Raw genomic sequence first — 27256 nt, 5'->3', positions numbered from 1 at the left:
GCTGCCAACAAGGGTGGGGGTGGGGGTAGGAGTAGGAATATGCTCTATGGGCGCACAAAGTGAGTAAGCATAAAGTTGCAAACAGTTTTACATAAGCAAAGTTCAGTTTTCCCTATGCAGTGGTCAGGTATTTATGATGTGTCAATGTTGCAAGTAGGCAAAAAAAAAGGCCAACCCCTTTTAAAAAGTCGCAAATCTATACAAAACTCCCGTGAGCAAATTTAAAAAGTCGCCAAAAAAAGTCTCAACTGAGACTTTTGTGTTTTTGCTTATGTTTTCCAAATTTATCAAACCCCTGTGTTAGTATGATAAATATGTAGTACATAAGCAAAAAAAATGTCTTTAGAACCCTTACCAAAGCAACAACGATAAATGTCCCCCCATGACCTACATGCCTTTTTGCTTGCTCCATTACTCGATCTTACTCTTTCCTTCTTACGGAATGGCTGACACTTGAAATGAGCCAACAAGAGGTGGACAATAGGATGAGAGAATAGAAGAATTTCCCTGTTTGTGGATGTATTGGTTTAGGTGTATCTCATGTCGTCCTGTTACGACCTACTATGAAGTCGGGTTTGACAGCCTTGAAACATATTTTTGCGTTCCGTTGCTAAGCCTGAGTAATGCTTTATCGCGTTGAGAAGAATGTGTTTTTTTGGTCAAGTTGACCACACAGCATATCGAAGCTTACTTTACTTTTGGCATAACGTTTTAATATGTGACAGGGCATGTAAAGTTATGACCGCTTTCTATGACCTTTATGCATCATAAATGTACTATGTACTATATTTATATACGATTTAACTTACTTTTTTTTTTTTTTTTACACGATCCAGCAGTAAATACCTCTGAGACCACCACTTTTCCTCAGTGCCCGTATAAGATAAAGTGGTGGTCTTTGAGCCTTGCTAAAAGGTCAGCACATTTTTAAAGGCAAGAAAGAAATGAGACTGAATAAAACGTAGTTGGATGGTGAGTGCAGTCATATGATGGTGCAGGCAGGTGCGGATGCAGGGGCAAACCGGGAGAGGCTGTTTCACGCTAGACTGTGCTTCTTCAAGCCGTTGTTCCACCAACATGAAGAAGCGCAGTACCGGTTTGCCACTGCCTCTGCACCAGCCTGCACATACACATGAATGAATAATATGTTGTTGGATGGTGAGTGCAGTCTCATTTCTCTCTTGCCTTTTAAACTTGCCGGGCCATCGCTTCTCTCAGCTCACACATTATAGGTCAGCTCAGTATGATGTCACTTTTTTGTCACATCAGACTGTCATAATTTTAGAAGTGGCTGTGAGGGAATAAGGCCGGGTGAGGTTTTCCCAGGATAAATAGCTATATATAATATATAATTTAATAAATATATATATTTAAATTTTTTTTTTTTATATATATTTATATATCTCTGCAGGATCCATAGATTTCTTTTTGCCATATGTAGTCTAAAAGTGGCTATATTTGGCACGTTTGTTTGACACCACTGTCTTGGATAAGTGAACCCCTTTAACTTTTATTTCCAATGTCTGTGTTTCCTGTGTTTCCAATGTCTAAATGTTTGTTAGCTTTCGTCCACATATTTTATCTATGCGCTTTTGTGCCTTTTTTTTCTTATTTTTGTCTTTTCTGTTTTTAGGTGTTCCCTGGATTTGGAAAACTTGAAAGATTTGATGTGGCGAAGGTATGCAAATAAACATATTGCCTAAGGCCCTTCGACATTAAAGGGGTTGTCAGGTAGAATTCATTATTTTCTTATTGTCCCCAGGCTGCCTATTGAAATATCACACTTTACCTAACCTCTTCTGATCTCTCGTAGTCTCCGGTATAAGAACGTGCCATCTCTGGCCGGTGTCCGCTAACAGTATACCATAGGAAAATAAAAAAAAATTCAACTGGACAACCCCTTTTGAATGCTGTTTTTATCAGAGGGCAGATTATAAATGTTTTATGTTAAGTGTAAATCTGGATTTGTATTTGCAGGTTTGTATATACTGTATATATTTTTGGTTTGTTGTTAGGGTGCTATACATTTTTTAATGTGTACCTGTCCTCTATCTATATATATATAATAAATATATATATATATATATATATATAATATAATATAATATAATATAATATAATAATGTTTGTGTCCTGGTCATGTGACATAAAGCTCTCCCGCACTCCTCCAGGCTTACTCTACTTATTGGTTGGGTCTGAATGCTCATATCAGAAGGTAAAGGTACTATTTAAGCAAAATAATTTTACAGTGATCACAAGGTCACTTTGCTCTCCTATTAGTGCATGTTCATATGGAGAAATCGACACTACTTATGGCTTGTCACACTTATTTTGAAGTGTACTCTACACAAAATGCATTCTTTATCTCCAGTGTGAATCCACACCGTGGTCTTTACGGCGTCTTCTCTTTCTCTCCTGCCAGATTTTAAAATGGAGATTTTTGATTAAAGGAATTATCCAGAAAGAAAGAAAAACAGAGCTAATTTCTTTAAAAAAAACGCTGTCTGTCTCCAGGTTGTGTGTGGTATTACAACTTGGCTCCTTTCACTTCAATGGAACTGAACTGCAGAAACACACACAACATGGAGACAGACAGGGAACGTTTTCTGAAAGAAATTAGCTAAGATTTTTTTACATTTTGAATATCTCCTTTTAATATTGTGAGTAGACTGACTTTATAGAACTAAACTAGAATAGATCACATGTATGTATCCATTAGGTCCTGGGATGCCACGGTAAGCAGAATGATATATCCAGTTCTGCGTTTGGCTGGCCACCAATATTCCTCACACTTCACAAGAAAACTAATGTTACTATTTTTCTAAAGCCTCCATTTCTCGTGAAGTATGAGGAAAAGGGCCTTCGAGACAGGGAAGTTTTGAGAATGCAGTTCCTTCATTACGTGCTCGATATGAAAAGCAAGAGAGTTTTACGATATCCTTTCTGTTAACTAGTATTTCTTTCCTGGTATCTTCTGACATGGACAAACGTCATTGGGGGTTTTCAGGCAGCATAAAAGTGATGGTGACCGGTTCCCTTTTAATATTGGCGTATGTAAATTGATTTTAGGGGGGTCATTTTCTATGAATGTCATCTCACATCCCTCTTAATAAATCTTTAATTTTAGCTGCTACCCCATGCACTGCTCTTTGAAATCTATGCTTGTTTTGTGCTAGGATAGATTTAAGCTACAATTTTAAGCTAGCTCTCTAGTGTAAATTATGGTAAATCTGGTGTGTGTAGAGGCCACACCCCTTTCCAGTTAAGCCATATCCTCTTCGTGGGAAGTGACATGGTCGCTGTAAGGGTACGTTCACACGAGTGGACCCACAGTGTATTTTACACTGCAGATCCGCCGCTGAAGAACTGCTGCATGGTGGCTTTAAATGTACCTGCTTGAAGGGAGTCATAAGATGTGGATTTTTTATGACTCTTTAAAGGGAATGTGTCACCATTAAATTTTTTTAATAAATAAAATTTAATCAAGATAAAGCATTTCATTTATGTATTTCGTTTTAGGACAATGTAGTTTTAATGTTATTTATTAATAAAGTGTGTACTGGGGCTTCCATTACTCTAGCCTCTTTGTGGTGTGTCACCTCACAACACCTACACAGTTGCTTTATGGCAGGCAGTACATAAGGAAGTTAAGACTGAGTGTCTCATAGAAAAGCACTGGCTGCTTACTGCACATGTGCATAGCACAGGCTTGGTGAAATGAAAGGTGGAGCCAGCACCATTTTCTTGAAGTCCCTGAGGAGCAGTGACCTACCAAGAGACATCTAGTCTGTTGTTTACCACTCTTCAGACACCAACAAAATGGTGACCGTGGAATTGGAAAAAAAAACTACAACCCCCCCCCCCCCCCCCACCCCCCACCCTCTCTTCTTTTGCACATGGACTGGGGAGGAAGGTAAACGGGCAAGGTCTAATTTGCAACAGCCAGACAAGTTGCTTGCTTTGACCAGATTCCTCATGTTAGCTCTCTCTGCTGATCAACAGTTAAAGGGTACCTCTCATCAAATAAACTTTTGATATATTTTAGATTAATGAATGTTGAATAACTTTACAATAGCATGTTAATGAAAAATATGCTTCTTTCTATTGTATTTTTCCCGATCAGTCCTGTCAGCAAGCATTTCTGACTCATGCTGGAGTCCTAAACACTCAGAGCTGCCAGCCTTCTTTGTTCACAGCCAAACAGGCTGTGAACAAAGCAGGCTGGCAGCTCTGAGTGTTCTCTTTTGTGAACAAAGCAGACTGGCAGCTCGTAGTGTTTAGGTCTCCAGCATGAGTCTGAAATGCTTGCTGCCAGGACTGGTAGGGAGACCCCTAGTGGTCATTTCTTCAAAGTGGAAAATTAAATAGAAAGAAGCATATTTTTTAATAACCTGCAATTGTAAAGTTATTCTGCATACATTAATCTATAATATATCAAAAGTTTTTTTGATGAGAGGTACCCTTTAAATTTTTCAAATTTTATGAAGTTATTTTTTTTTTTTTATATTTCCAAAGATATTTAAAAAAATGTGAAAAAAATTATTTAACATTAAAAAAAAAAAAATATCACATTTGGTGACACATTCCCTTTAAAGGGGTACTCTGGGAAACTAGACCCATAGCCAATCCGTTCCCTCTCATCAACCTATTTAATTGTCTAAATATCATTCATTAGCTATATAGAGCAGTTTCCCCTCTCTGGTTTTCTCTTACATGCATGAAGTGAAAGAATACATTATCCAGCCATCTACTTTATCTCTGTCCACATCCCTCTATGAAAGCAGCCCCACTGATGAGTCATGCTCTCTTTAGTGTTGAGAACTGGGAGGTGTGTGCCAATCAGACATTGAACCTCTCTGCTGCTCAAATCAGGATGGTGGGGGTCTTCTCTTGCAGAGCTGCAGTGATTAGTGGGAGATGTAGGCAAGGGCAGAGAAGGATGGCAAAGCATATCAAGCAGTCAGAAGACAACAGGGTTCACAGGAGCCATGCACATCTGGCTGGATGATTTACAGGGAACATATCCAGGTAATGTGGTGGCTTTGGAGCTTCTTTTTTTTTTTTTTCTCATATATATGTATACATCTATGGAGTACCCCTTTAAGGGTGCACTCACACATGCATATTTTGCTGCAGATTTTCCACGGCTGATTTTGCTACCCATTGTCTTCAATGTGTAGCAATGTCCGCTGCGGAAAATCTGCAACAAAATATGTGCAAGTCACTGATACCCAATCTTTTTTTTTTTTCTTTGCTTTCCAGCTGTTCAAAAACTACAATTCCCAGCTACCCAGACACCAGCAAACTGTCTGGGGAAGCTGGGAGTTGTAGATTGATAACAGCTAGAAAGCTGTAGGTTGTGGATGACTGAATCATGGGCAGCTGTGGGCTGTCAGAGCATGCTGGGAGTTGTAGTTTTGCAACAGCTGGAATGCTACAGGTAGTTTATAAAACAAACAAAACAATACTTTTTGACGTGTTGGAGGCATGTTAAAAGTTTTGAACGGATGGGGTCTAAAAGACCCCCACTGATCAGGAGTATCAGGGATCTTTGTCTTGCTGCTCCATTATAACTCTGAAGCAACAAGACAAAGATCAGGGGAGTATGGCATGCTATCGTGCACTTATCCCTACTAGTTGTTCTCCTGATGATCAATGAGGGTCTCTCAAAGTTTTTATTTAAATGACAGGGACACTGGTTAAGCCAAGGTATGGGACTACTCAATTTCAGAGTACATGACTATAAGTTGCATTCTTGGAATATTTGCTCTTCATTGCTTAACTGGATGCGGTAAAAGTTATTTTTTTGCTTCATACTTTCTACTTCCTTCTCTTTCTGTCCAAATAAGTTAAGCAATCTGAAAAGCACTGACAGAAAGAGACATTGTAACTGAGCCTCTCATTGTTCCCTATAGCAAATACACCAGTCGCCTGACTTTTGTTCTTACCAAGACCAGGTTCACGTGACTGTTCTCTCCCATCCCGCTATTCTGCAGTCATTGCTGCTAAATGGACCATACTAACGAATGGATGAAAACTGATTCAAAGGGATGCCATTGAGTGGCATCCTGTTGCATCAGTTTTTAATCCGTTTGTATCCTTTATTGGTTGCTCACACCTTTTCTTAGCATGCTCAGAAGTAATAACGGATCATAAATGGATTGGAAAAAAACGGATGCAAATGGATGACATTACAGGCTCATTTGCCATAGACTTTGTTAAATAGTCATAGACAATGTAAAAATTCATAAAACCGTTTCTAATACATTATTTTTGACCGAGAAAAAAAATACGGTGTGCAACGTCTTTTTCTCTGCTAAAAATAATCCTATTGACATAAATGGGATCAATTACCAGCAGTTTGCAAGCCGTTTGCAGAAGGCTTGAACGGATTTGAGAACTGGCATGAATTAACGGGGACCAACGTTAATGTGAACAAGCCCTTGGTTGCGGTTGTGTGTGTGTGTGTGTGTGTGTGTGTGTGTGTGTGTGTGTGTGTGTATATATATATATATATATTATATTAATAATAATAAAAAAAAAATTTTCTGCTGACTACCCATTCCTCCCACAAAATGAGGTACACCACATGACATACTTTTACAGCATATTTTTCTAGTGGTAGGACTAAGTGCGGGTCTTGTCCATCCTGCTGCCTGCACCCCTCCCCTTTTTCTCTGCAGTTTCTGGTTGCTCTCCTCCCAATCATTATAGCTTTCTTTGGTGTGTGAAACCCCTCCACTTTGTTGAGATTTTTGTCACAGAGTAGAGGGAGGGGAGAGTAGACAAACCAGATGAGACAGCAGCCAGTAGCAGTGGGGATTTATGTCAGAAGCAGCCGCACAGCCAGCTATGTAGAGGGCTTGCAGACACTACAGCATATAAATGATCAAACACTTTAAATAGGGACTATTTAGAAAGTTGCTTGATTTTGCGTTTGAGGTAATGGAATAAAAAAAAATAATAATTGCAAAGTGTCCTCATGGTTGCCATATAGCAATGGTACACTTGTTTTAAGATGCAGCCGTTTTCAGTAATTCACTGGTCATAATGAGTCAACCATGTCAGAGAGGGGTCTTTCAGCTGTTGTCAAGTCTCCATTTAAGTGCAGATCAGAAAAGCCCTCATTTTCCATGTCTGGCATAATGCGGTCCTAATTTTGAATTATAAAATAGCAGGCTACAGGACATTGTATAGCCAAGCACATTTGGTTAGCTGACCACCATAAATCTCAGCGCTGCATTTTGCAATTGTAAATTAAAGGGGTATTCCGGGCTTAACTAACTTTTAACTATCCTTCCCATTCTGAAGAATTATGCTAGTTTTACATTTACTTGCTATACCGCTCTGCCGTGGATCATCTTCTTTTTCATCATTATATGGTCCCCCCAGGTCTAGCGTTTCCTTTTAGATCCTGATGACGTTCGTCTCACAATCCTTTGCGGCTCGAGGCGGCAGCTGGTATCAGCACGCATGGTTATTTCTTGTGTTTCCTCACAAGCCAGCCCCATGATGACGTTTGCGGTCCATCTGTATGTCGTGACGTTCCGGCGTCCCGTGATCTCTGTAATCATGCAGGGAACGCCGTCACGTCATGACATACAGATGAACCGCAAACGTCATTATGGGGCTGGCTTGTGAGGAAATACAAGAAATAGCCAAGCCCCCTGATACCAGCTGCTGCCTCGAGCCGCAAAGGATTGTCAGACGAACGTCATCAGGACCTGATTGGAAACTCTAAACCTGGAGGGGACCATATAATGAAGAAAAAGAAGACGATCTGAGGCAGAGCGGTATAGCAAGTATATGTAGAACTAGCATAATTCTTAAGAATGGGAAGGATAGTTAAAAGTTAGTTAAGCCCGGAATACCCCTTTAACTCCCTCCAAGCTGCTTCCTGTGTCCTGTAGATGTTGAAGGGCTATTGCCAACCGATAAACTCTACCTCTTCATTCAGTATACTGCAGTTTGCACACTGCATGTGAGATGCATGCTGCTGCGCAGGGCAGTTTACTGTGCCTTATACCTGCATCTATGTCTCTCTAGCATCCTGTGCACAGTCTGGAAAAATCCATAGAATTATGGCAGCTGATAGACATCTTCTACTCGCGCATCGAGTTGTTGAGTCGAGTTGGCTTTCTCTTTCACTAATACATGGCAGAAACCTTCTCTGTCTCATCACATCAACTTCATTTTTGCATATATAAATTATCCACTACTTTTTACCAGACCTGTCACTTCTCTAGGCTCTAGACCGCTTGGTCCATTTATCTCCCTGCTGCTACTGAAATGCTTCTTTCCAGTTACTGCAATGTGCTGTGTGAAACCAAAAGGATGCTGCTGCAGGATAACTCACTAGAGCAGTGGTTCTTAACCTTGTTGGAGGTACTGAACCCCACCAGTTTCATATGCGCATTCACCGAACCCCTCCTAATTGGAGAAATAAAATATGATTTTTTTTCAAATTCAAAACATAGGAGGTACATATTTAAGTATATATTTATACATAGGTGCACAAAATGAACAAAACCATTAAGAGCAAAGAACAAAACCATGAAAACATAATGAATATTTACTGCAAATCAGTGTGACTTCTGCTGTTGTCTTTCAGAGACCAGTTCAGAAATGTGCGGCTTTACCTTGGCAAGTGCCACTCTCATGTCATTTTCGCAACAATGGCAGTGTTCCCCCCACATTAGGCAGGCAGTGTTTCCCCCCCCCCCACATTAGGCACAGTGTTTCCCCCCCCCCCCACATTAGGCAGGCAGTGTTTCCCCCCCCACATTAGGCAGGCAGTGTTTCCTCCCCCCCCCCCCACATTAGGCAGGCAGTGTTTCCCCCTCCCCCCCACATTAGGCACAGTGTTTCCCCCCCCACACATTAGGCACAGTGTTTCCCCCCCCCCCCCCCACATTAGGCAGGCAGTGTTCCCCCCCCCCACATTAGGCAGGCAGTGTTCCTCCCCCCCCCCCACATTAGGCAGGCAGTGTTTCCCCCCCCCCACATTAGGCAGGCAGTGTTCCCCCCCCCCCCACATTAGGCAGGCAGTGTTTCCCCCCCCCCCTCCACATTAGGCAGGCAGTGTTTCCCCCCCTCCACATTAGGCAGGCAGTGTTCCCCCCCCCCACATTAGGCAGGCAGTGTTCCCCCCCCCCCACATTAGGCAGGCAGTGTTCCCCCCCCCCCCCCACATTAGGCAGGCAGTGTTCCCCCCCCCCCCCCACATTAGACAGGCAGTGTTTCCCCCCCCCACACATTAGGCAGGCAGTGTTCCCCCCCCCCCACACACACATTAGGCAGGCAGTGTTCCCCCCCCCCCCACATTAGGCAGGCAGTGTTCCCCCCCACATTAGGCAGGCAGTGTTCCCCCCCCCCCCCCCCACATTAGGCAGGCAGTGTTCCCCCCCCCCCCCCCACATTAGGCAGGCAGTGTTTCCCCCCCCCCCCCACATTAGGCAGGCAGTGTTTCCCCCCCCCCCCCACATTAGGCAGGCAGTGTTTCCCCCCCCCCCCCCCCCACATTAGGCAGGCAGTGTTTCCCCCCCCCCCCCACATTAGGCAGGCAGTGTTTCCCCCCCCCCCCCCCACATTAGGCAGGCAGTGTTTCCCCCCCCCCCCCCCACATTAGGCAGGCAGTGTTTCCCCCCCCCCCACATTAGGCAGGCAGTGTTTCCCCCCCACATTAGGCAGGCCTGTGGTCTTCAACCTGCGGACCTCCAGATGCAGCATGCCCGGACAGCCGTTGGCTGTCTGGGCATGCTGGGAGTTGTAGTTTTGCAACATCTGGAGGTCCGCAGGTTGAAGACCACTGATGTAGGCAGTGTTCCCCCACAGACATACAGCCTCCAGCCATATACAGTATATGGCTGGAGGCTGTATGCCTGTGTACTGCCCACTTCAGTGCTCCGGTGGTGGGAGCGCCGAAGATGACGTGCTGCTGGTCACTTACCAAGCTGGCCAGCGTGCGTCTTCCTTCTTCTCTGTCCTCGGCGCCTTCGTTTCCATGGGCGCACGCACGGGACGTCAGTGATGTCCCGGGGGCCCCTGCGTTTTAAACTTAACCGCAGGGAGTTAATAGTGATTGGTGGGGAGGGGGATTTGCCCCGTCGCTACAGGACGGGAAAACACCGGCTCTGCTCGGGGCCCCGAGCAATTGCTTGGTTTTCCTGTCCTGTTGCGACCTCCCCCGTGACTGACTCACCGAACCCCTGGGGTTTGATCGAGCCCAGGTTAAGAACCACTGCACTAGATAGAATAACCGGTGTGCTGGGAAGCAGGGGAGCTTCTGCTGATGGAACCGGACTATGGAGGAGACTTTTTGTAGTCAAACTGTTAAGCACAGGATTCTGTACCCCAGTTGCAAATCCAGGAAGAAAATACGTTATCGGCTGATATAGGTACCTATATAACCAAGTAGTATATTGCACTTTGTTACTATTGGTCCCAACTTATGTGTAAAATGTAATAGGACTTGCTAACACTGGAATATCAAAGCTGGGACCTTGACATATCTAAGATGCTGTATTTGACAAAAAGTCATGTTTTATCGTCCCTTTTTTTTTTTTTTTTGGGTCATTTTCCTGCATTGTTAGAGTACTTTCTCTCCATTGCTCAACCACATACAGTAAAAGCTTTTGCATCACCCCATTTAGCTTCACTCCGTTTTCTGTCTGCATATAATAAAACTTTTTCTTAGAAAATAGTGTTTGTAGTAATAATGTTTGTAGTGTGGAGGAGAGGTTAGTGTAAGAATACAGAAATACTTCTATCAGCGCTATCCTGCTGCGACTCTATTATTCTGAGGAGGATAGGCCACTTATTAAGTGGTGTCTGCGACGTCTTTTGTGTGTGAAGGGTTCAATGTGAACTTATCTGACACCCCCCAATCTACAGTCAGCAGAGAGTTCTGATTTTCTTGGGGGCAAGTGGAAAAAATGTGAAGGCATTTGTATTGGATTCCATACACATGAGAGTTCTGGCCAAAATGTACTTTATGACTCTGCTAGATACCTAAATTTCTTATTTTAGCCTTTTTAATATACAGTGATCCCTCAACTTACAATGGCCTCAACATGCAATAGTTTCAACATGCAATAATCTTTTCTGGACCATTGTAAGTTGAAACCAGACTCACCATACAATGCTACAGACAGTCCAGATCTGTGAAATGTGTCAATGGCCGGAAGAACATTCACTGGTAAAACCCCAGTATTACTGAAGCGTATGCACTGACTGATGTCTGGTAGCGCCCCCTACAGTACAGGGAGGTATTACATGTTTTGTACTCCCTGTACCAGGGTTAGCTGCTCCTCTGGACACCAAGTAAGGGCGACTCCATGTTATTTTTAGGACACTGTGTACTGTACAGGACCCTGAAGAAGCTCCTGTCCTCTACATAGACCAGTGTTTCCCAAGCAGGGTGCCCCCTGCTGTTGCAAAACTACAACTACCAGCATGCCAGGACAGCCTTTGGCAGTCCGGGCATGCTGGGAGTTGTAGTTTTGCAACAGCTGGAGGCTCCCTGCTTGGGAAACACTGACATATACAGTGATTTACAGCTCTTTCTTACTTTTATATGGAAGGACTTGCTTAATCTATATTAGTTATCTACTTTATTTTTCTTTAATCCTCACTTTTTCCTATTTTTGGATGACATTTTGGTGCCTTTAGAACAAATTATCAGGTTTCCATAGAGTTCTGGTCTCAACATACAATGGTTTCAACATACAATGGTCGTCCAAGAACCAATTAATATTGTAACTTGAGGGACCACTGTACACAATTTCCTGCAGATATATAGGGAACCATGAGGGGGCGCTTTACGTTCTTAGTTTTTCCTCTAATCCAGAAACATTATACACTAGACATTGAAACCTTTTTATAATTTTGTAGCACTGGTATTTGTATACTTATACCAACACTACTATATATATATATATATATATATATATATATATATATATATATATATATATATATATATATATATATATATTATAAAAAAAAAATTTTAGGCCATTTTCCGACTCTTACTTATTTACTTTTCTATTGACGAAGCTGTATGGGGGGGCTCATTTTTTTTAATGTATGTATTTTTGCTATATACTCTATACTATATATTTTTTTCATTTACACAGTTTACTTTGTATTGTCATTAATCGTACATTTTAACAATCTACATAGATGCAAAGTATGCCGCACTCGCTATAATTTTGATTATTATTATTTTTTGTTGCAAGAAGAAGGTGCAACTGCTAGACTGGTAACAGAAAGGTGCGGGGGTAACTATAGGACAATGAATGTTTCATACCCTCAGGTGCTTCTTTGGGTTATAATATAGTGACATACCAGTGCTTCTTCTATACATGGTAACTAAGCAACGTGTAAACAATTAATGTGAACAAAGAAATAAATAACATAATACAGTAATTACTAACAGCACTATTCAGTCAGATAAAGATGCTGACGTCAGTATGGTCATTTAGACAGAGAAGGGCTATGGGCCACTTCTTAAGTATCCATTTAATTTCATGTCTCATTACTGTAGTATGCAAGTCTTTCCCCGATTCGTGCTTGTCCACGGTCTTAATTCTGGCAAAGAATAACCGTGCGGCATTATCTCGGTGCGCTGACTGCATATGTGCAATAAATCGTGGTGCCCCTTTGCCGGACCTCAGAGAGTACAACTGCCCTTCTTGTTTCTCCTATATAAAACACCATACAATACACCACTTGTTTTAAAGGTAAAGAACTGTTTTTAATATTGATGTCTACCCCCCCCCCTTCCAATTTTAGGTAATTATTAGACAAGTTAAGTCTATAGATTGAACAATTCTTCCAGCGGTACTTAAAGGGGTTATCCAGGAAAAAACTTTTTTTTATAAATCAACTGGCTCCAGAAAGTTAAACAGATTTTTAAATTACTTCTATTAAAAAATCTTAATCCTTTCAGTACTTATGAGCTTCTGAAGTTAAGGTTGTTCTTTTCTGTCTAAGTGCTCTCTGATGACACGTGTCTTGGGAACCGCCCAGTTTAGATGCAAATCCCCATAGCAAACCGCTTCTAAACTGGGCGGTTCCCGAGACACGTGTCATCAGAGAGCACTTAAGAAAAGAACAACCTTAACTTCAGAAGCTCATAAGTACTGAAAGGATTAAGATTTTTTAATAGAAGTAATTCAAAAATCTGTTTAACTTTCTGGAGCCAGTTGATATAAAAAAAAGTTTTTTTCCTGGATAACCCCTTTAATCAAAAGATTGCCTATCAATAACCATTGGGTACTCTTTCTTTCTACTGGTCTCCCACTAAGTTCATCTACCTGTTGTAAGAAGGTGTTGGTCACATTATTAATAGACTGGAGTCTAATAAACTGACAAAATAGCAAACTACTTTTAGTATGATTAGGATGAGCTTTTTAAAAAAATAATAAAGTAGGGAATTCCTCGAGATTCTAATTATCATTGCAAATACAAGAATCTGTACAATCTTGGGGAGTGCTGCATACTTTGCGTCTATGTAGATTTCCTTTTCCCAGAGACTCTTCTTCAGAACTTATTTCTAGTACCAAGGGTGGACACACGTAGCGTTCCTAGATACAGAGCTCCAGCAGGTCATATCATGATTATCACAGCTATGCTCAGGGAAGTTTTGTTTGGAAACTAGAAGGGGGTGATTTAACCCCTTAAGGACCGAGGTCATTTTGGCCTTAAGGACCAGAGCATTTTTTTGCACATCTGACTACTGTGACTTTAAGCATTAATAACTCTGAAATACTTTTGCGTATGAATTTGATTCCGCAATTTTTTTTCCTGACATATTCTACTTTATCATAGTGGTAAATTTTCGTTGATACTTGCAGCATTTCAATTTAGCATTTTTCTAACTTTGAAGCCCTCTGCTTGTGAGGAAAATGGACATAAAATTATCGTATAAATTGAGTCGCAAATACTATATGTCTACTTTATGTTGGCATCATGAAGTTGAAATATTTTTACGTTTGGAAGACATCAGGGGGCTTCAAAGTTCAGCAGCAATTTTTCCAATTTTTCACAATTTTCAAAATCGGAATTTTTCAGTGGACAGTTTAGGTTTGAAGTGGATTTGAGAGGGGGTCTTCATATTAGAAATACCCCATTATAAAAACTGCACCCCTCAAAGTACACAAAATGATATTCAGAATGTTTGTTAACCCTTTAGGTGTTTCCCAGGAATAGCAGCAATGTGAAGGAGAAAATTTAAAATTTCCATTTTGTTCACTAACATGTTCTTGTAAACCCAGTTTTTGAATTTTTACAAGGGGTAAAAGGAGAAAATGCCCCCCTAAATGTGTAACCCAATTTCTCTCGAGTAAGGAAATACCTCGTATGTGGATGTAAAGTGCTCCGTCGGTGCACTAGAGGGCTCAGAAGGGAAGGAGCGACAATGGGATTTTGGACAGTGAATTTTGCTGAAATGGTTTTTGGGGGGCATGTCGCATTTAGGAAGCCCCTATTCCATAACAGCAAAAATCCCCACATGGCGTACTATTTTGGAAACTACACCCCCTCAAGGCATGTAACAAGGGGTACAGTGAGCCTTGACACCCCATAGGTGTTTGACGACTTTTCGTTAAATTCGGATGTGTAAACGACATTTTTTTTTTCTTTCACTAAAATGCAGGTTTTTCCCCCCCAAATTTACCATTTTTACAAGAGGTAATAGGAGAAAATGCCCCCCAAAATTTGTAACCCCATTTCTTCTGAGTATGGAAATACCCCATGTGTGGATATAAAATGCTCTGCGGGCGAACTACAATGCTCAGAAGAGAAGGAGCTTTTGGAGAGAGAATTTGGCTGGAATTGAAGGCCATGTGCATTTACAAAGCCCCCATGCTACCAGAACAGTGGATCTTCCCCAGCCCCCCCCCCCCCCCCCACGTGACCCCATTTTGGAAACTAAACCCCTCATGGAATGTATTAAGGGGTGCAGTGAGCATTTACACCCCACCGGCGTTTGACAAACTTTTGGAACAGTGGGCTGTGCAAATGAAAAGTTTTAATTTTAAGATGTCTAGGGGCGGAGTACCCCTTTAAGGGGTGTAGTTTCCAAAATGGGGTCATGTGGGTGTTTTTTTTTTTTTTTTGTGTTTTATGTCATAACCGCTGTAACGATCAGTCACTCCTGTGCAAATCACCTCAAATGTAAATGGCGCTCTCACTCCTGAGCCCTGCTGTGCGCCCGCAGAGCATTTTACATCCACAAATGGGGTATTTCCGCATTCAGGAGAAATTGCGTTAAAAATATTGGGGGTCTTTTTTCCTTTTACCTCTTGTGAAAATAAAAAGTATGGGGCAACACCAGCATATGTGACCCTAAACTGTTGCCTTGAAATACGACAGGGCTCCAAAGTGAAAAAGCTTCATGCGCAATTGAGGCCTGAATTGGGGATTTGCATAGGGGTATTCTATGCCAGTGATTCCCAAATAGGGTGTCTCCAGCTGTTGCAAAACTCCCAGCATGCCTTGACAGTCAATATCTTTCCAGCAATACAGGGAGTTGTTGTTTTGCAACAGCGGGAGGCTCCGTTTTGGAAACAGTGCCGTACCAGATGTATTTCATTTTTATTGGGGGGGGGGTAACTGTGTAGGGGTATGTGTATATGTAGTGTTTTACCCTTCATTTTGTGTTAGTGTAGTGTTTTTTAGGGTACATTCACACGGGCGGGGGTTCACAGTGAGTTTACCGCTGGGAGTTTGAGCTGCAGCGGAAAATTTGCTGAATCTCAAACTTGCAGCGAGAAACTCGCTGTAAACCCCCGCCGTGTGAATGTACCCTGTACATTCACATTGGGAGGGGGGGGGGGGGGGGACCTCCAGCTGTTGCAAAACTACAACTCCCAGCATGCAGTGACAGCAGAAGGGCATGCTGGGACTTGTAATTATGCAACAACTGTAGCATACTACTACAACTTCTAGCATGCCCTTTGGCTGTCTGTGCATGCTGGGGGTTGCAGTTATGCAACAGCTGGAAGCACACTGATTGTAAAACACAGTGTTTGTTACTTAACTCAGTGTTTCCCAACCAGTGTGCCTCCAGTTGTTGCATGCCCAGACAGCCGAGGCGTCCATCCTCTGCCTGCCGCCGATCTCCGCTGCCATCTCCGGACCTGCGGTGTGTCCCCCACCGCAGTTCTCATCTTCCGCTGCTCTGCCAGGACTTTTAGGGGCGGGCAGAGCAGGGGAAATGAACTTTAACCCCCCCAGTCAGCTGAGTCACTGTGATTGGTCCACAGGGACCAATCACTGTGATCGCTGACCAGGATCATCCACAGATGGTCCTTGGGGGGGGGTTGCTGAATGTCCCCCGCTGCTAACAGTGGGACTTCTGTCGGTTAACCCGTTCGATGCCGGGTTAACTAAATGACTTTCATATAAACGTCATGACGTGCAAACTAACAGCATAACATGACGTGCGCAAACTACCAGCATATCATGATGTTTATATGTCATTCTGCAGGAAGGGGTTAAATTTATATAAAAGTGTGTGTTTTATTTTTTTTTTTTTAAATATATCTTTAAACCTTTTTTTGTTTATTATTTTTTTTTTTATACGGAGTCCCCGCTAGGGGACTTTTACAAGCAATGCATTTGATTGATTATTCAATGCAACGCATTTCTATTGCAATGCGTTGAAATGATTACTGTGTGATCCTATGGCAGACTATAGAAGCAGATACCGTAAATCACTGTACACACACCGGCCTTCAGAAGGCCTCGAGCTGCCATGACAATGGATTGTCTCACTGCGATCTTGTTGTGAACAGCCGATCCAACCCCTATACCACCATAAACCTGCAGCCATTCTGTTTAAAAGCCATTGTATGTTTTGACAGTGGCATGTAAACAGTTAACAATAGCTGAGAGCAGAGATTGTATCAAGACACTGCCAGGTATGCTGCCGGCTCGAGTCTTTGAGCTTGTTCCATACACTTTTGACAGCCCCCATATAAGTATACTCGTCCTGGGTCATTAACAGGTTTAAGAGGTTGGCCAGCCATCAAACTTGCTTTTAATAAATGGGCTGAAAAGGGTCAAAAATAAGTCTCACCCCACTAGGGATCCTGTACTGCTCCCCGTCCTGCCAGTCCCTATATGTCCTGGTCCCTCTAGACAGTCAAGTGACTGCTGTAGCTAATCACTGGCTATAGTGGATCACTGTTGTTGCCATTAATTGGCTGCAGTGGTCACATGTCCCTGCCAAGAAAGACCTGGAAGAATGGCAGAATCCAGGACTTATCTGAATGGGCCAGTGGGGGATAAGTGCCATAAAATGAACAACGATTGCAATAAACTCCAAAAAACATACATGGGTAACCTGTGGCCACTGTGTTTTCTTATTGGGGTCACATATGAGTTTAACCAAACACGGCGAGCAATAACAACCATTCTGCTTTGGTTTACAACTAATGCCCCTGCATGCAGTACTCTTCCCATGGGTGGCTATGGGAAATGATGGAGTCAGCCACTTGACTATGGTATTCATACTGTGCAGGAGGGGTAGGGCCAGGCATATGTGAAGGAGGCCTTATACAAGTTTTGTTCTGTAAATAACCTGTGGACTTTACTGGAAGTACCTCTGGCTCCCCTTCCTGAAGTCGTTGTTTCATGTATTGTCTTATGAGACTTAGAAACAGGAAACTGTAACACTTCTATTTTATTGTAAACAATACTGCAAAAAACTGAACCGATTACTTATGCCTGTATATACACTGCCCGGGCTCTGGAGGCCACTAATGTTTTACAACAGTATAATACTCGTAGAAAAATGACCCCCAAATTAAAAAGCTGTTACATTAGTAATATCTGTTCCTAAAACCTCTTGATAGTGATCTTGTGCCGCCGCTAATAACCCTTTTATATCACCTCTGTGAAAGCTGATAGTGGTATCTAAAGGGGCAAGTGAATGCTTCCTGATGGGCTAGTGGGGTGGATCTCCCCCCCCCCCCCCCACCGGGGGTAATCCACTGTAGAGGTAGCCGGAGGGCTTCCCTCTGCTTCCCTGTGTCCGTGGCTCTGTCATTTATAGAGCCTGGCTGGACTGGACTCTTATCAATGGATTGCAGAGCACACAGATCAATGGAGTTCAATGGAACTCTATTGATCTGTATGTGGAATCTTATGATTCGTGCTAAAAGTCCCTAAGGGACTTAGAGTGTAAAAAAAATGTATTAATTAAAAAAAAAAATTCAAGCAAAAAAGACTCACATTAACCCCTTCCATATTAAAAGTTCAAATCACCCCCATTTCCTATATAAAAACATGTATACATAATACAAATAAAATAAACATGTTTGGTTTCGCTGCGTGCGTAATTGTACGAACTATTAAAATATAACATTATGTATCCCGTACGGTAAATTACGTAAATGTAAAAAAAATGACAAAAATTTAAAAAAACACCGAATTGCAATTTTTATAATATGCCAGAAAAAAAGTTTAAAAGTGATTTAAAAAGTCAGATCTGTACCAAATTGGTACCAATACAAAAAAAAAGATTATGGCACAAATAATGAGCCCTCATACAGCCTTGTATGGAGAAAAAAAAAAAAAAAAAAGCTACAGGGGTCAGAAAATGGCAATTAAAAAAAATCTAAAGTACCGCATTTTTATTATTTTTTTTAATTAGTAAAACATGACGGGAACTATACAGATCTGTCCGGCCTAAAGTATCAAAATAACATGTTAGCTTAACCACAAGGTAAATGGCGTAGAAAAAAAAAACTCACCAAATTTGCTAAATTATCTTTTACTATTTCAATTTCACTTCACCAATATTTTATTTTATTTTTTTCCGGAGAATGTTATCATTATAGTAGTTAGTTATGGATAGTATAGGGCGAGAAGGAAAAAAAGAGAGTGTAAAATTGGCCCGGTCAAGTGGATCGTCATGAGGGACAAGTAGATTTTGCTCCGTTTAAGTGCTGTGGACAAGTTGTTTGTTTTTTTATTAAATTTCCACACCCCTGTACTAGGCCCTTCATCCGGTTCTATCAATTGCAGAGGGTTGCAGTTTGATCTAAACCTTTTGACATGTTAAGTTTTTATATAAATAAGTTACTCTTCAAGGGTAGGGTCACACATAGCATATACGGTACACATCGTATTTTACTTTTGCCCGAAATCAGCTGCGTAGCGGGAAATAAACTTCATATGACTCCTGTGTACGCAGTGAGGTTTGGAGGCGGGCCTGCGCATCAGTCACTTTGGTGTTCTTGGTCCGCCTCCAAACCTCACTGTGCACATGGCTACTGCAGGTTGTCCAGTATGTCAGCTCATAGAATGCACAGTGTACTTACTTTATGTCCAGTGTTTAACCCTAGAAGAAAAACAATTGGCAAAGGGTGACTTAAAACTTTATACAAAAAAAAAAGTCATACTCTCCTGCCCCCTCAGTAGCCATCCTGTCAGTCCTAGTCCCAGCCCCTCTTTTTGTGATGTCTACCCCTCAGGAGTCTCCTGCTAAGCCTGTCACCACAGAGGTGACCTACCTTGGTCAGTGATTGGTTTAGCAGGCAGTTCCTTTGGAGTCAGCATGTCACAGGGCGCATCATTGAGTGGCAGGGGCTTGAGCCAGGTAAATATTACTTTCTTATTTTATTTTTATTTTTTTATCTTAAATGCCCTTCTTAGCCGATTGTAAAATGTTTTCTGGGGCTTGACAACCCCTTGAAAATATTTATATTCCTTTGTGTATTGCAGACTTTACAGTGCATACTGTCATATCTGTTTTTTTTTTCTTGTTACATTGAATGAGCTCAGTCAACTACAGCCTAAGAGCTTGTTGTTTCATTGATTCTTGGAGACATAAATTGGTTATGTTTTAGAACGCTATATACTAAATCTGCCACTATATGTATGTGTGAGAAATAATTTTTCGACCTGTTTACGTTTTAGTGCCAATAAGACTAGAGAATGACAACAGAAGAGGTGGTCGTGGTCGCAAAGTTTGACTACGTGGCCCAGCAAGATCAGGAACTGGACATCAAAAAGAATGAGCGCCTCCTCCTTTTGGATGACTCAAAATCCTGGTGGCGTGTCCGCAACTCCATGAACAAAACTGGCTTTGTACCTTCCAACTATGTAGAGAGGAAAAACAGTGCCCGAAAGGCCTCCATAGTAAAAAATTTAAAGGACACATTAGGTAAGTCCATCCATTGATTATATACTAAGCTCTCCGGTAACCTGTGACCACAGCCTTTTGGGAGACAGTTCCAATGCTCCACTATTTGCTTTCCAGGAAATTTCTTAAAAGGATTGTGTCACCCTATAACAATTTTGGCACTTTGCAGGAACACCTTCTGCGGAATAAAACACTTACAATGATATCTTTATTCAGCTCTTTGAATGTGTAGAATATGAGAATAAATTGATTGTGGACACAGACAACCACAGTGTCTGAAAATTGTTGCTGCATGTAGTTTGCTTTTACTTCTGTGTCAACATAAAAATGTGACAAGGAGCACAGTGCTAACTATGCAAACCTGAAAATGAATAATTTTCTCTGAAAAGCAGTTGATACAAATCTGCGACCTATTAAAGGGGTACTCCGCTGCCCTGTGTCGGAAGCTACGCTCCACAGCGTCCGGAAGTTTATTGTTCCGAACGCTGTGTGCGGGCTTCCGTGTTCATGGCCACCCCTCGTGCCGTCACACCCCCTTCCCATAGACTTTCGTTGAGGGGGCGGGCGTGACATCACGAGGGGCAGAACTGAACACGGAAGCCCGCACACAGCGTCCGGAACAATTAACTTCCGGACGCTGGGGAGCGGAGCTTCCGACACATGGCAGCGGAGTACCCCTTGTGATGTCATAGCCCCGCCCCCTTGTCATGTCACGCCCCACCCCTCAATGTAAGTCGATGGGAGGGGGGGTTGTCACGCCCCCCTCCCATAGACTTGCATTGAGGGGGTGGGGCGTGATGTCATGAGTGGGCGGGGCTATGACATCACAAGCTCCAAACGCTGAGCAGCGGAGTACCCCTTCAATATCAGGATGTAAATATGCGTCCTGTTACCTAGCGCACCAGGGCATACATTTATGTACTATACATAAAGCGATTGCAGGAGCTGCGCTCGCTTCATGCACGGCAGGTCCCGGCTGCTATTAGCAACCAGGGACCCGCTGGTATCAGCAATTGCACTGATGTTCACCATTAACTCCTCACATGCCTCTATCAATACTGATCATGGCATCTGTGGCAATGTGGCTGTTCTCATGGCTGATCGGATCGCCCGTCCCATGACTGCAGGGATCTAATCATCCAAGATGGTGGACGGAGGTCTCCCTACCTGCCTCCGCTGCTCTCCCAGCATCTTCTAGTAGTCCAGAGAAGAGGACCGCAGATAAAACATGACCAGTGCTGTGCATATGCATAGTACTGAACAGTATTAGCAATCTGACGATTGCTATAAATAGTCCCCTATGGGGACATAAAAAGTGTTAGAAAAAATTAATTGTTAAAAAATAAAGTGAAAAAGCCCCTCCTCCAATAAAAATTTAAATCACCCTTTTACCCAAAGACATTTTCTTAAATATTTTTGGTATCGCCAGGTGGGTAAATGTCCGAACTATCAAAATATAATCATAATGATTCCATATGTTGAATGGTGTAAACGTAAAAAAAAGTCTACAAAATAAGAAAAAGCAATTTTAAAAGTGGGCCGCAAAAGTTGTGCTGCTAAAAACTACAGATCACGGCGCAAAAAATTTAGTATATGAAAACACTTATTTTGTGAAAAAAGTTTGAAGTTTTTTAAAAAGCTGTACAATAATTGAAAGTATGTAACCAAAGCTATCCTTTTAATTTTATTAACCCACAGAATAAAGAAAAATATGCAATTTTACCGTATAGTGTACATTGTAAACACAACTCACAAAAATGTGCTAATTTGCGTTTTTCTTTTTAAATTTTCCCACACAAATAATATTTTTTTGATTGTGCCATGCGGTTTAAGGAAAAATGAGTGATGTCAGTTCAAACTACTATTGGAAAATTACAAAAAACAAGCCCTTGTTGGGTCTGTGGATAGAAATGAGTTAAATGGGCACTGTCACCAACTTTATTTTTTGATATGTTGTAGTACTTATGTACTACAACATATCTCTAATATACTTTTATTATTTATTTTTTTCATTAAAAAGGTTTAATTTACATTTAAAAACCGGCTACTGAAAAAGGACTGATTTTGGAGCGTCAATCAGTCCTTTTTCACTTAGGCTGCACTCGCTCCCTGCCTGTCAATCAGACAGGCGGGAGCGAGGGCATTGGCACCCCGGCCACTGGCTGGGAGGCCACTCCTCCCGCACATCGCCGCCGCCTCGTTGCCGTCGCTGTCCCTGCACGTCCGCTGCCGGACTCTGCAGTAACTGCAAGTGTAATGAGGGAACGGGGTATGCGGGGCGGGGGGGGGGGGGGGCGGAGGAGGGAACGGGCTAGTGCCGTAGGGGAACGGGCTAGCAAAAAAAAAAAATAGGATGGTGGGAGCTACCCTTTAAGATTTTTAGAAGGCGAGGAGTAAATAGTGAAAATGCAAAAAAATAAATAAATAAAAAGCTGCGTCCTTAAAGGAGTACTCCGAAGCTAAACCTTTAGGGGGCAAAATAAGTATTAAACAAAGTTATATAACATTGCAATATACTTACGTTTTCCATATGGTCCTTTTACCGTCGTTCTCCGCATTTTTTCCTCCGACCGGAACCTGTAAGCCTTTCCCTCTTCTGATGACGCTCGACCGCATCTTCTCCTCGATCCGGCGCCATCTTCGCCCGGTGACTCATCGCTCCCATGAGTCTTCATGGGCTCTGCCGGCCTCCCTGGTCGAAGTCGGCTACTCCCCCTTTTCTGAGTAAAAACACCCCTGGCCAATCACAGTCTTCTGTCCGCGCCTGCGCACTCCCACAGAGCCGGGACCGGACATGTGACTTTAGCAGGCCAATTATATCCCTGCTAGTAACGCTGCCGTAACTAACAGGGATATTCTTGAAGCCATTTAGTAAATGCAGAGCAGTTAGAGCAGTGTTTCCCAGCCAATCTGCCTCCAGCTGTTGCCTAACTACAACACCCAGCATGCCCAGACAGCCTTCAGCTGTCTGAGCATGCTTGGAGTAGTAGTCTTGCAACAGCTGGAGGCACCGCTGCAACTCCCAGCATGACCTGACAGCACATAGCTTTCTGGGCATGCTGGGAGTTGTAGTGTTACAATAATTATAGACAACATTGCTCTCCTATTGGACAGGGGAGAACCACAAAGGAAGGAGCTGTGGGCGTCACTTTATTATAATTTCCTAGGGGGGAGGGCAGCAGCTTACAGGAAGCAGGGTGCAGGGAGATATGGGAAATGTAGTCTCTATGACATGGCTGCTTACTGCTTCGGGCAGCAATTACTGGAGAACGGCTGGACCGATTTGGACAAATGAGGTATCGTTATAAAGGTCTTTCAAAGAGCTATCAGATGAGGTAAACTTTTTTTTAAGTACCAGCGCTTCGGAGTACTCCTTTAAGGGGTTGAGTACAATTTCTTTCTTTATTGTGCAACACTTCCAAATGAGCCTTTTGGTATTTTTTTCTATGTCTGTAGGACATCTTATCTAGAAAATACTGATAAATTAGTTTACCTATTGATCAGTCACTCATTGATCAGTGGGTGTTCCACTGCCATGACATCCATGATTCTTAATATGAATTTTATCACCCTGAATACATTGAAAATCATTTCTTCACACACAGGAGTAATTGGTGAAATGTTGCGGGGGTGTAAACCTCTAAGAATAAGTACTGTGAGATGTAACGCTAATGTAAAGGATGTTCTAATATTTAACAGCGAAGATTTTCCAGCTCCCAGCGCAGATTATGTTGTCATATTCTCCACTGGGAGCTCTGATTGGCCGGCACCGATTGAACTGTCAGTGGGGAATATGAAATCACTGCACAATAACTTCATATTTCCTGCTGGGAGCCGGCCGACCCTGGAGCGGAGCGCAGTGCCGCCCTCACCTCTGTATGATGTATGAAAGTGCAGGCACCTTCAGTCAGGGCATAATGCGACCTAAGAGAAGGTCCTTTTCCTTACTATCCTGAGATGGCAAGCAGTGCATGGCCCGGGCTCCTGACTTGAGCCAGCGCTATACTGGCTTGCCCCCAGCTGATTCCTGTAGCTGGGGGCCGATGTTAATAGCCGACATGCGATCACCGCGGCAGCCTATTAACCCTTTAGATCGCTGCTGTCAAAGCTGACAGCGACATCTGAAGGGACCTTTAACCAGTCCCTGATGGTCCAGTGGGGTGGATTGAAACCCCACACACACACCTTCGCAGTGCGATCGTTGGGGGAGCAATCCACTTCTGAGCTAGCAGAAGGGCTTACCTCTTCTCCTATCCTGGTCCCAGCTCTGTGACTGATAGAGCCTGGCTGGACCAGGTTTTATCAATCGAGCGTAGAGCACACAGATCAATGTAGTTCTCTGTATGAGGAATCTAATGATATCTCCTAAAAGACAATGAAGTGTTAAAATAAAAAATAAAAATAAAAAATATAAAGTGTACTTGTCACCAACAATGCTGTCCCTTGCAGCTATTGCCTGTGTGTGTCTGAGGAGTCCAAATACAGGAAGCAAGGGCCTCAGTGTGCAGAGCCCTGCTTGTCCACCCTCACTTCCTGTATTTGGACTTCTCATAGAGAGACACGAACAAAAGCTGTAGGGATAAAAATTTACATATTTGTTGGCAATGACAGAGGTCAAACATTTTCTGTAAGTCTTCACAAAGTTTTAACACACGTTTGCTGGTATTTTGGGCCATTCCTCCATGCAGATATATCCTCTAGAGCAGTGATGTTTTGGGGCTGTTGCTAGGCAACACAGACTTTCAACTCCCTCCAAAGGTTTTCTATTGGGTTGAGATCTGGAGAGACCACTCCAGGACCTTGAAATTCTTCTTACGAAGCCACTGCTTCATTGCCTGGGCCGTGTGTTTGGGATCATTGTCATGCTGAAAGACCCAGCCACATTTCATCTTCATTGCCCATGCTGATGGAAGGAGGTTTTCACCCCAAATTTCACGATACATGGCCCCATTCATTTTTCATTTAAAAGGGATCAGTCTTCCTGGTTGCTTGGCAGAAAAACAGCCCCAAAGCATGATGTTTTCACCTTGCTTCCTCCATGCTTCACAGTAGGCATGGTGTTCTTTGGATGCAACTTTCTCCTCCAAACATGACGATTTGAGATTTTACCAAAAAGTTCTTTTACTTTGGTTTCATCTGACATGACATTCTCCCAATACTCTTCTGGATCCTCCAAATCCAAACTTTAGACGGGCCTGGACATGTACTGGCTTAAAGGAGAACTCCAGAACATAAAAATTGTCCCCCATAGTGCGGGCAGTAAAAAAATAAAGATGTACATACCTTCCTCCACTACCCCGGGGCCTTCGGTAACCGGCTCCTGCTCCGCCGTGATCCTCTTCCTGGTTGCCTGTGGTCGGAGAGTCTTACTGCGCTCAGCCAATCAGCCGCCGCAGTGAAGTCCCGCCTCGGCCGGCGATAGGCTGAGCGGCAGTGTGATGTTTTCGGCCCCGGCCGCAGGTGCCGGTGTAGTGAAGAATTTTGTGTCCTGAAGCGTTTTCACACTGCCACTCAGCCTATTGCGGGTCGAGTCTGACTTCGCTGAGGCTGGTGATTGGCTGAGCGCAACCAGGAAGTTGATCGTGGCGGAGACCGGAGCCGGTTACCGGAGGCCCCGGGGAAGCGGAGGAAGGTATGTACATCTTTATTTTTTTTTTTTACTGCCGGCAGTATGGGCGACAATTTTTATATTCCGGAGTTCTCCTTTAAAGGGTTGTTGGACATCTTTTCCCCTATCCAAAGGATGTCTGATTGTGAGGGGCCCGCCGCTGGGGACCCCCGCGATCCCCTCTGCAGCAGCCCGATACCTCAGCAGCCTGGAGCTAAGTTTTCTCCAAGGCTGACAGGCGGTGCAGGGGATGGGGCATCGTGACATCACGGCCCTGCCCCATGGTGAAGTCACGTCCGCCCCCTTCAATGCAAGTCTATGGAAGGGGCGCCACACCCACTCCCATAGGCTTGTATTGAGGGGGCAGGGCGATTATGTCACTATGCCCCGTCCCCTGCACCGCCAGTCATCAGCCTCAGAGAAAACTTGGCTCCGGGCTGCTGCAGGGGGGTCCCCAGCGGCAGGCCCCCCGCGTTCAGACCAGACCTAAGATCAGATATAAGATGTCTAACAGCGAAGTACCCCTTTAAGCAGGGGGACACGTCTGGCACTGCATGATTTGAGTCCCTGGAGGCGTAGTGTGTTACTTATGGTAGCCTTTGTTACTTTGGTCCCAGCTCTCTGCAGGTCATTCACTAGGTCCCCCCGTGTGGTTCTGGGATTTTTGCTCTCCGTTGCTCACCACGGGGTGAGATTTTGCGTGGAGCCCCAGGTCAAGGGAGTGTGGTCTTGTATTTCTTCCATTTTCTAATAATTGCTCCCACAGTTGATTTCTTCACACCAAGCTGCTTGCCTATTGCAGATTCAGTCTTCCCAGCCTGGTGCAGGTCTACAATTTTGTTTCTGGTGTCCTTCGACAGCTATTTGGTCTTGGCCATAGTGGAGTTTGGAGTGTGACTGTTTGAGGTTGTGGACAGGTGTCTTTTACACTGATAACAAGTTCAAACAGGTGCCACTAATACAGGTAACTAGTGGAGGACAGAGTAGAATCTTAAATGGGTACTCCCGTGGAAAACAGCAGAGATCAGCAGAGATTACTGTGGTCATGACATCAGAGAAATCTAAAAAGTAAAGCATTTCCTCTGTACTATATAGCCCCTAAAAAGTACTGGAAGGATTAAGATTTTTTAATGGAAGTAATTTACAAATCTGTTTAACTTTCTGGCACCAGTTGATTAAAAAAAAAAAGTTTTCCACGGGAGTACCCCTTTTTAAGAAGTAGTTACAGGACTGTGAGAGCCAGAAATCTTGCTTGTTTGTAGGTGACAAAATACTTTATTTTCCACCATAATTTTCAAATTCTCAATCAGACAATGTGATTTTATGGATTTTTTTTTTCTCATTCTGTCTTTCATAGTTGAGGTATACCTATGATGAAAATGGCTGACTAAATACTTTTTTGCCCCACTGTATGTGGTATCTTCGCATGCACAAATGTCCGAACTATAAAAAAAATAGCGTTAATTAACCTGCACGGTTAATGATGTTAA

The 27256-nt window shown here is 43.0% G+C and overlaps 1 protein-coding gene across 4 annotated transcripts in view; it reads left to right on the top strand.

Moving 5' to 3' along the window:
* The window catches only part of NCK1 (NCK adaptor protein 1), a 117212-nt gene that overhangs the window by 42055 nt on the left and 47901 nt on the right, over positions 1–27256 (top strand). For all 4 annotated transcript variants that reach the window (XM_056564367.1, XM_056564365.1, XM_056564363.1 and 1 more), the window contains exons 3-4: positions 1634–1678; positions 19933–20179. In XM_056564367.1, the coding sequence (XP_056420342.1) occupies positions 19951–20179 (229 nt within the window). In that variant the 5' untranslated portion in view covers positions 1634–1678; positions 19933–19950. The remainder of the gene's footprint in view (positions 1–1633; positions 1679–19932; positions 20180–27256) is intronic.

Source organism: Hyla sarda, chromosome 3, assembly GCF_029499605.1.
Source record: "Hyla sarda isolate aHylSar1 chromosome 3, aHylSar1.hap1, whole genome shotgun sequence".
NCBI lineage: Eukaryota > Metazoa > Chordata > Amphibia > Anura > Hylidae > Hyla > Hyla sarda.
The sequence above is the reverse complement of the archived record's forward strand: the minus strand, read 5'-3'. Positions and strand labels throughout refer to the sequence as shown.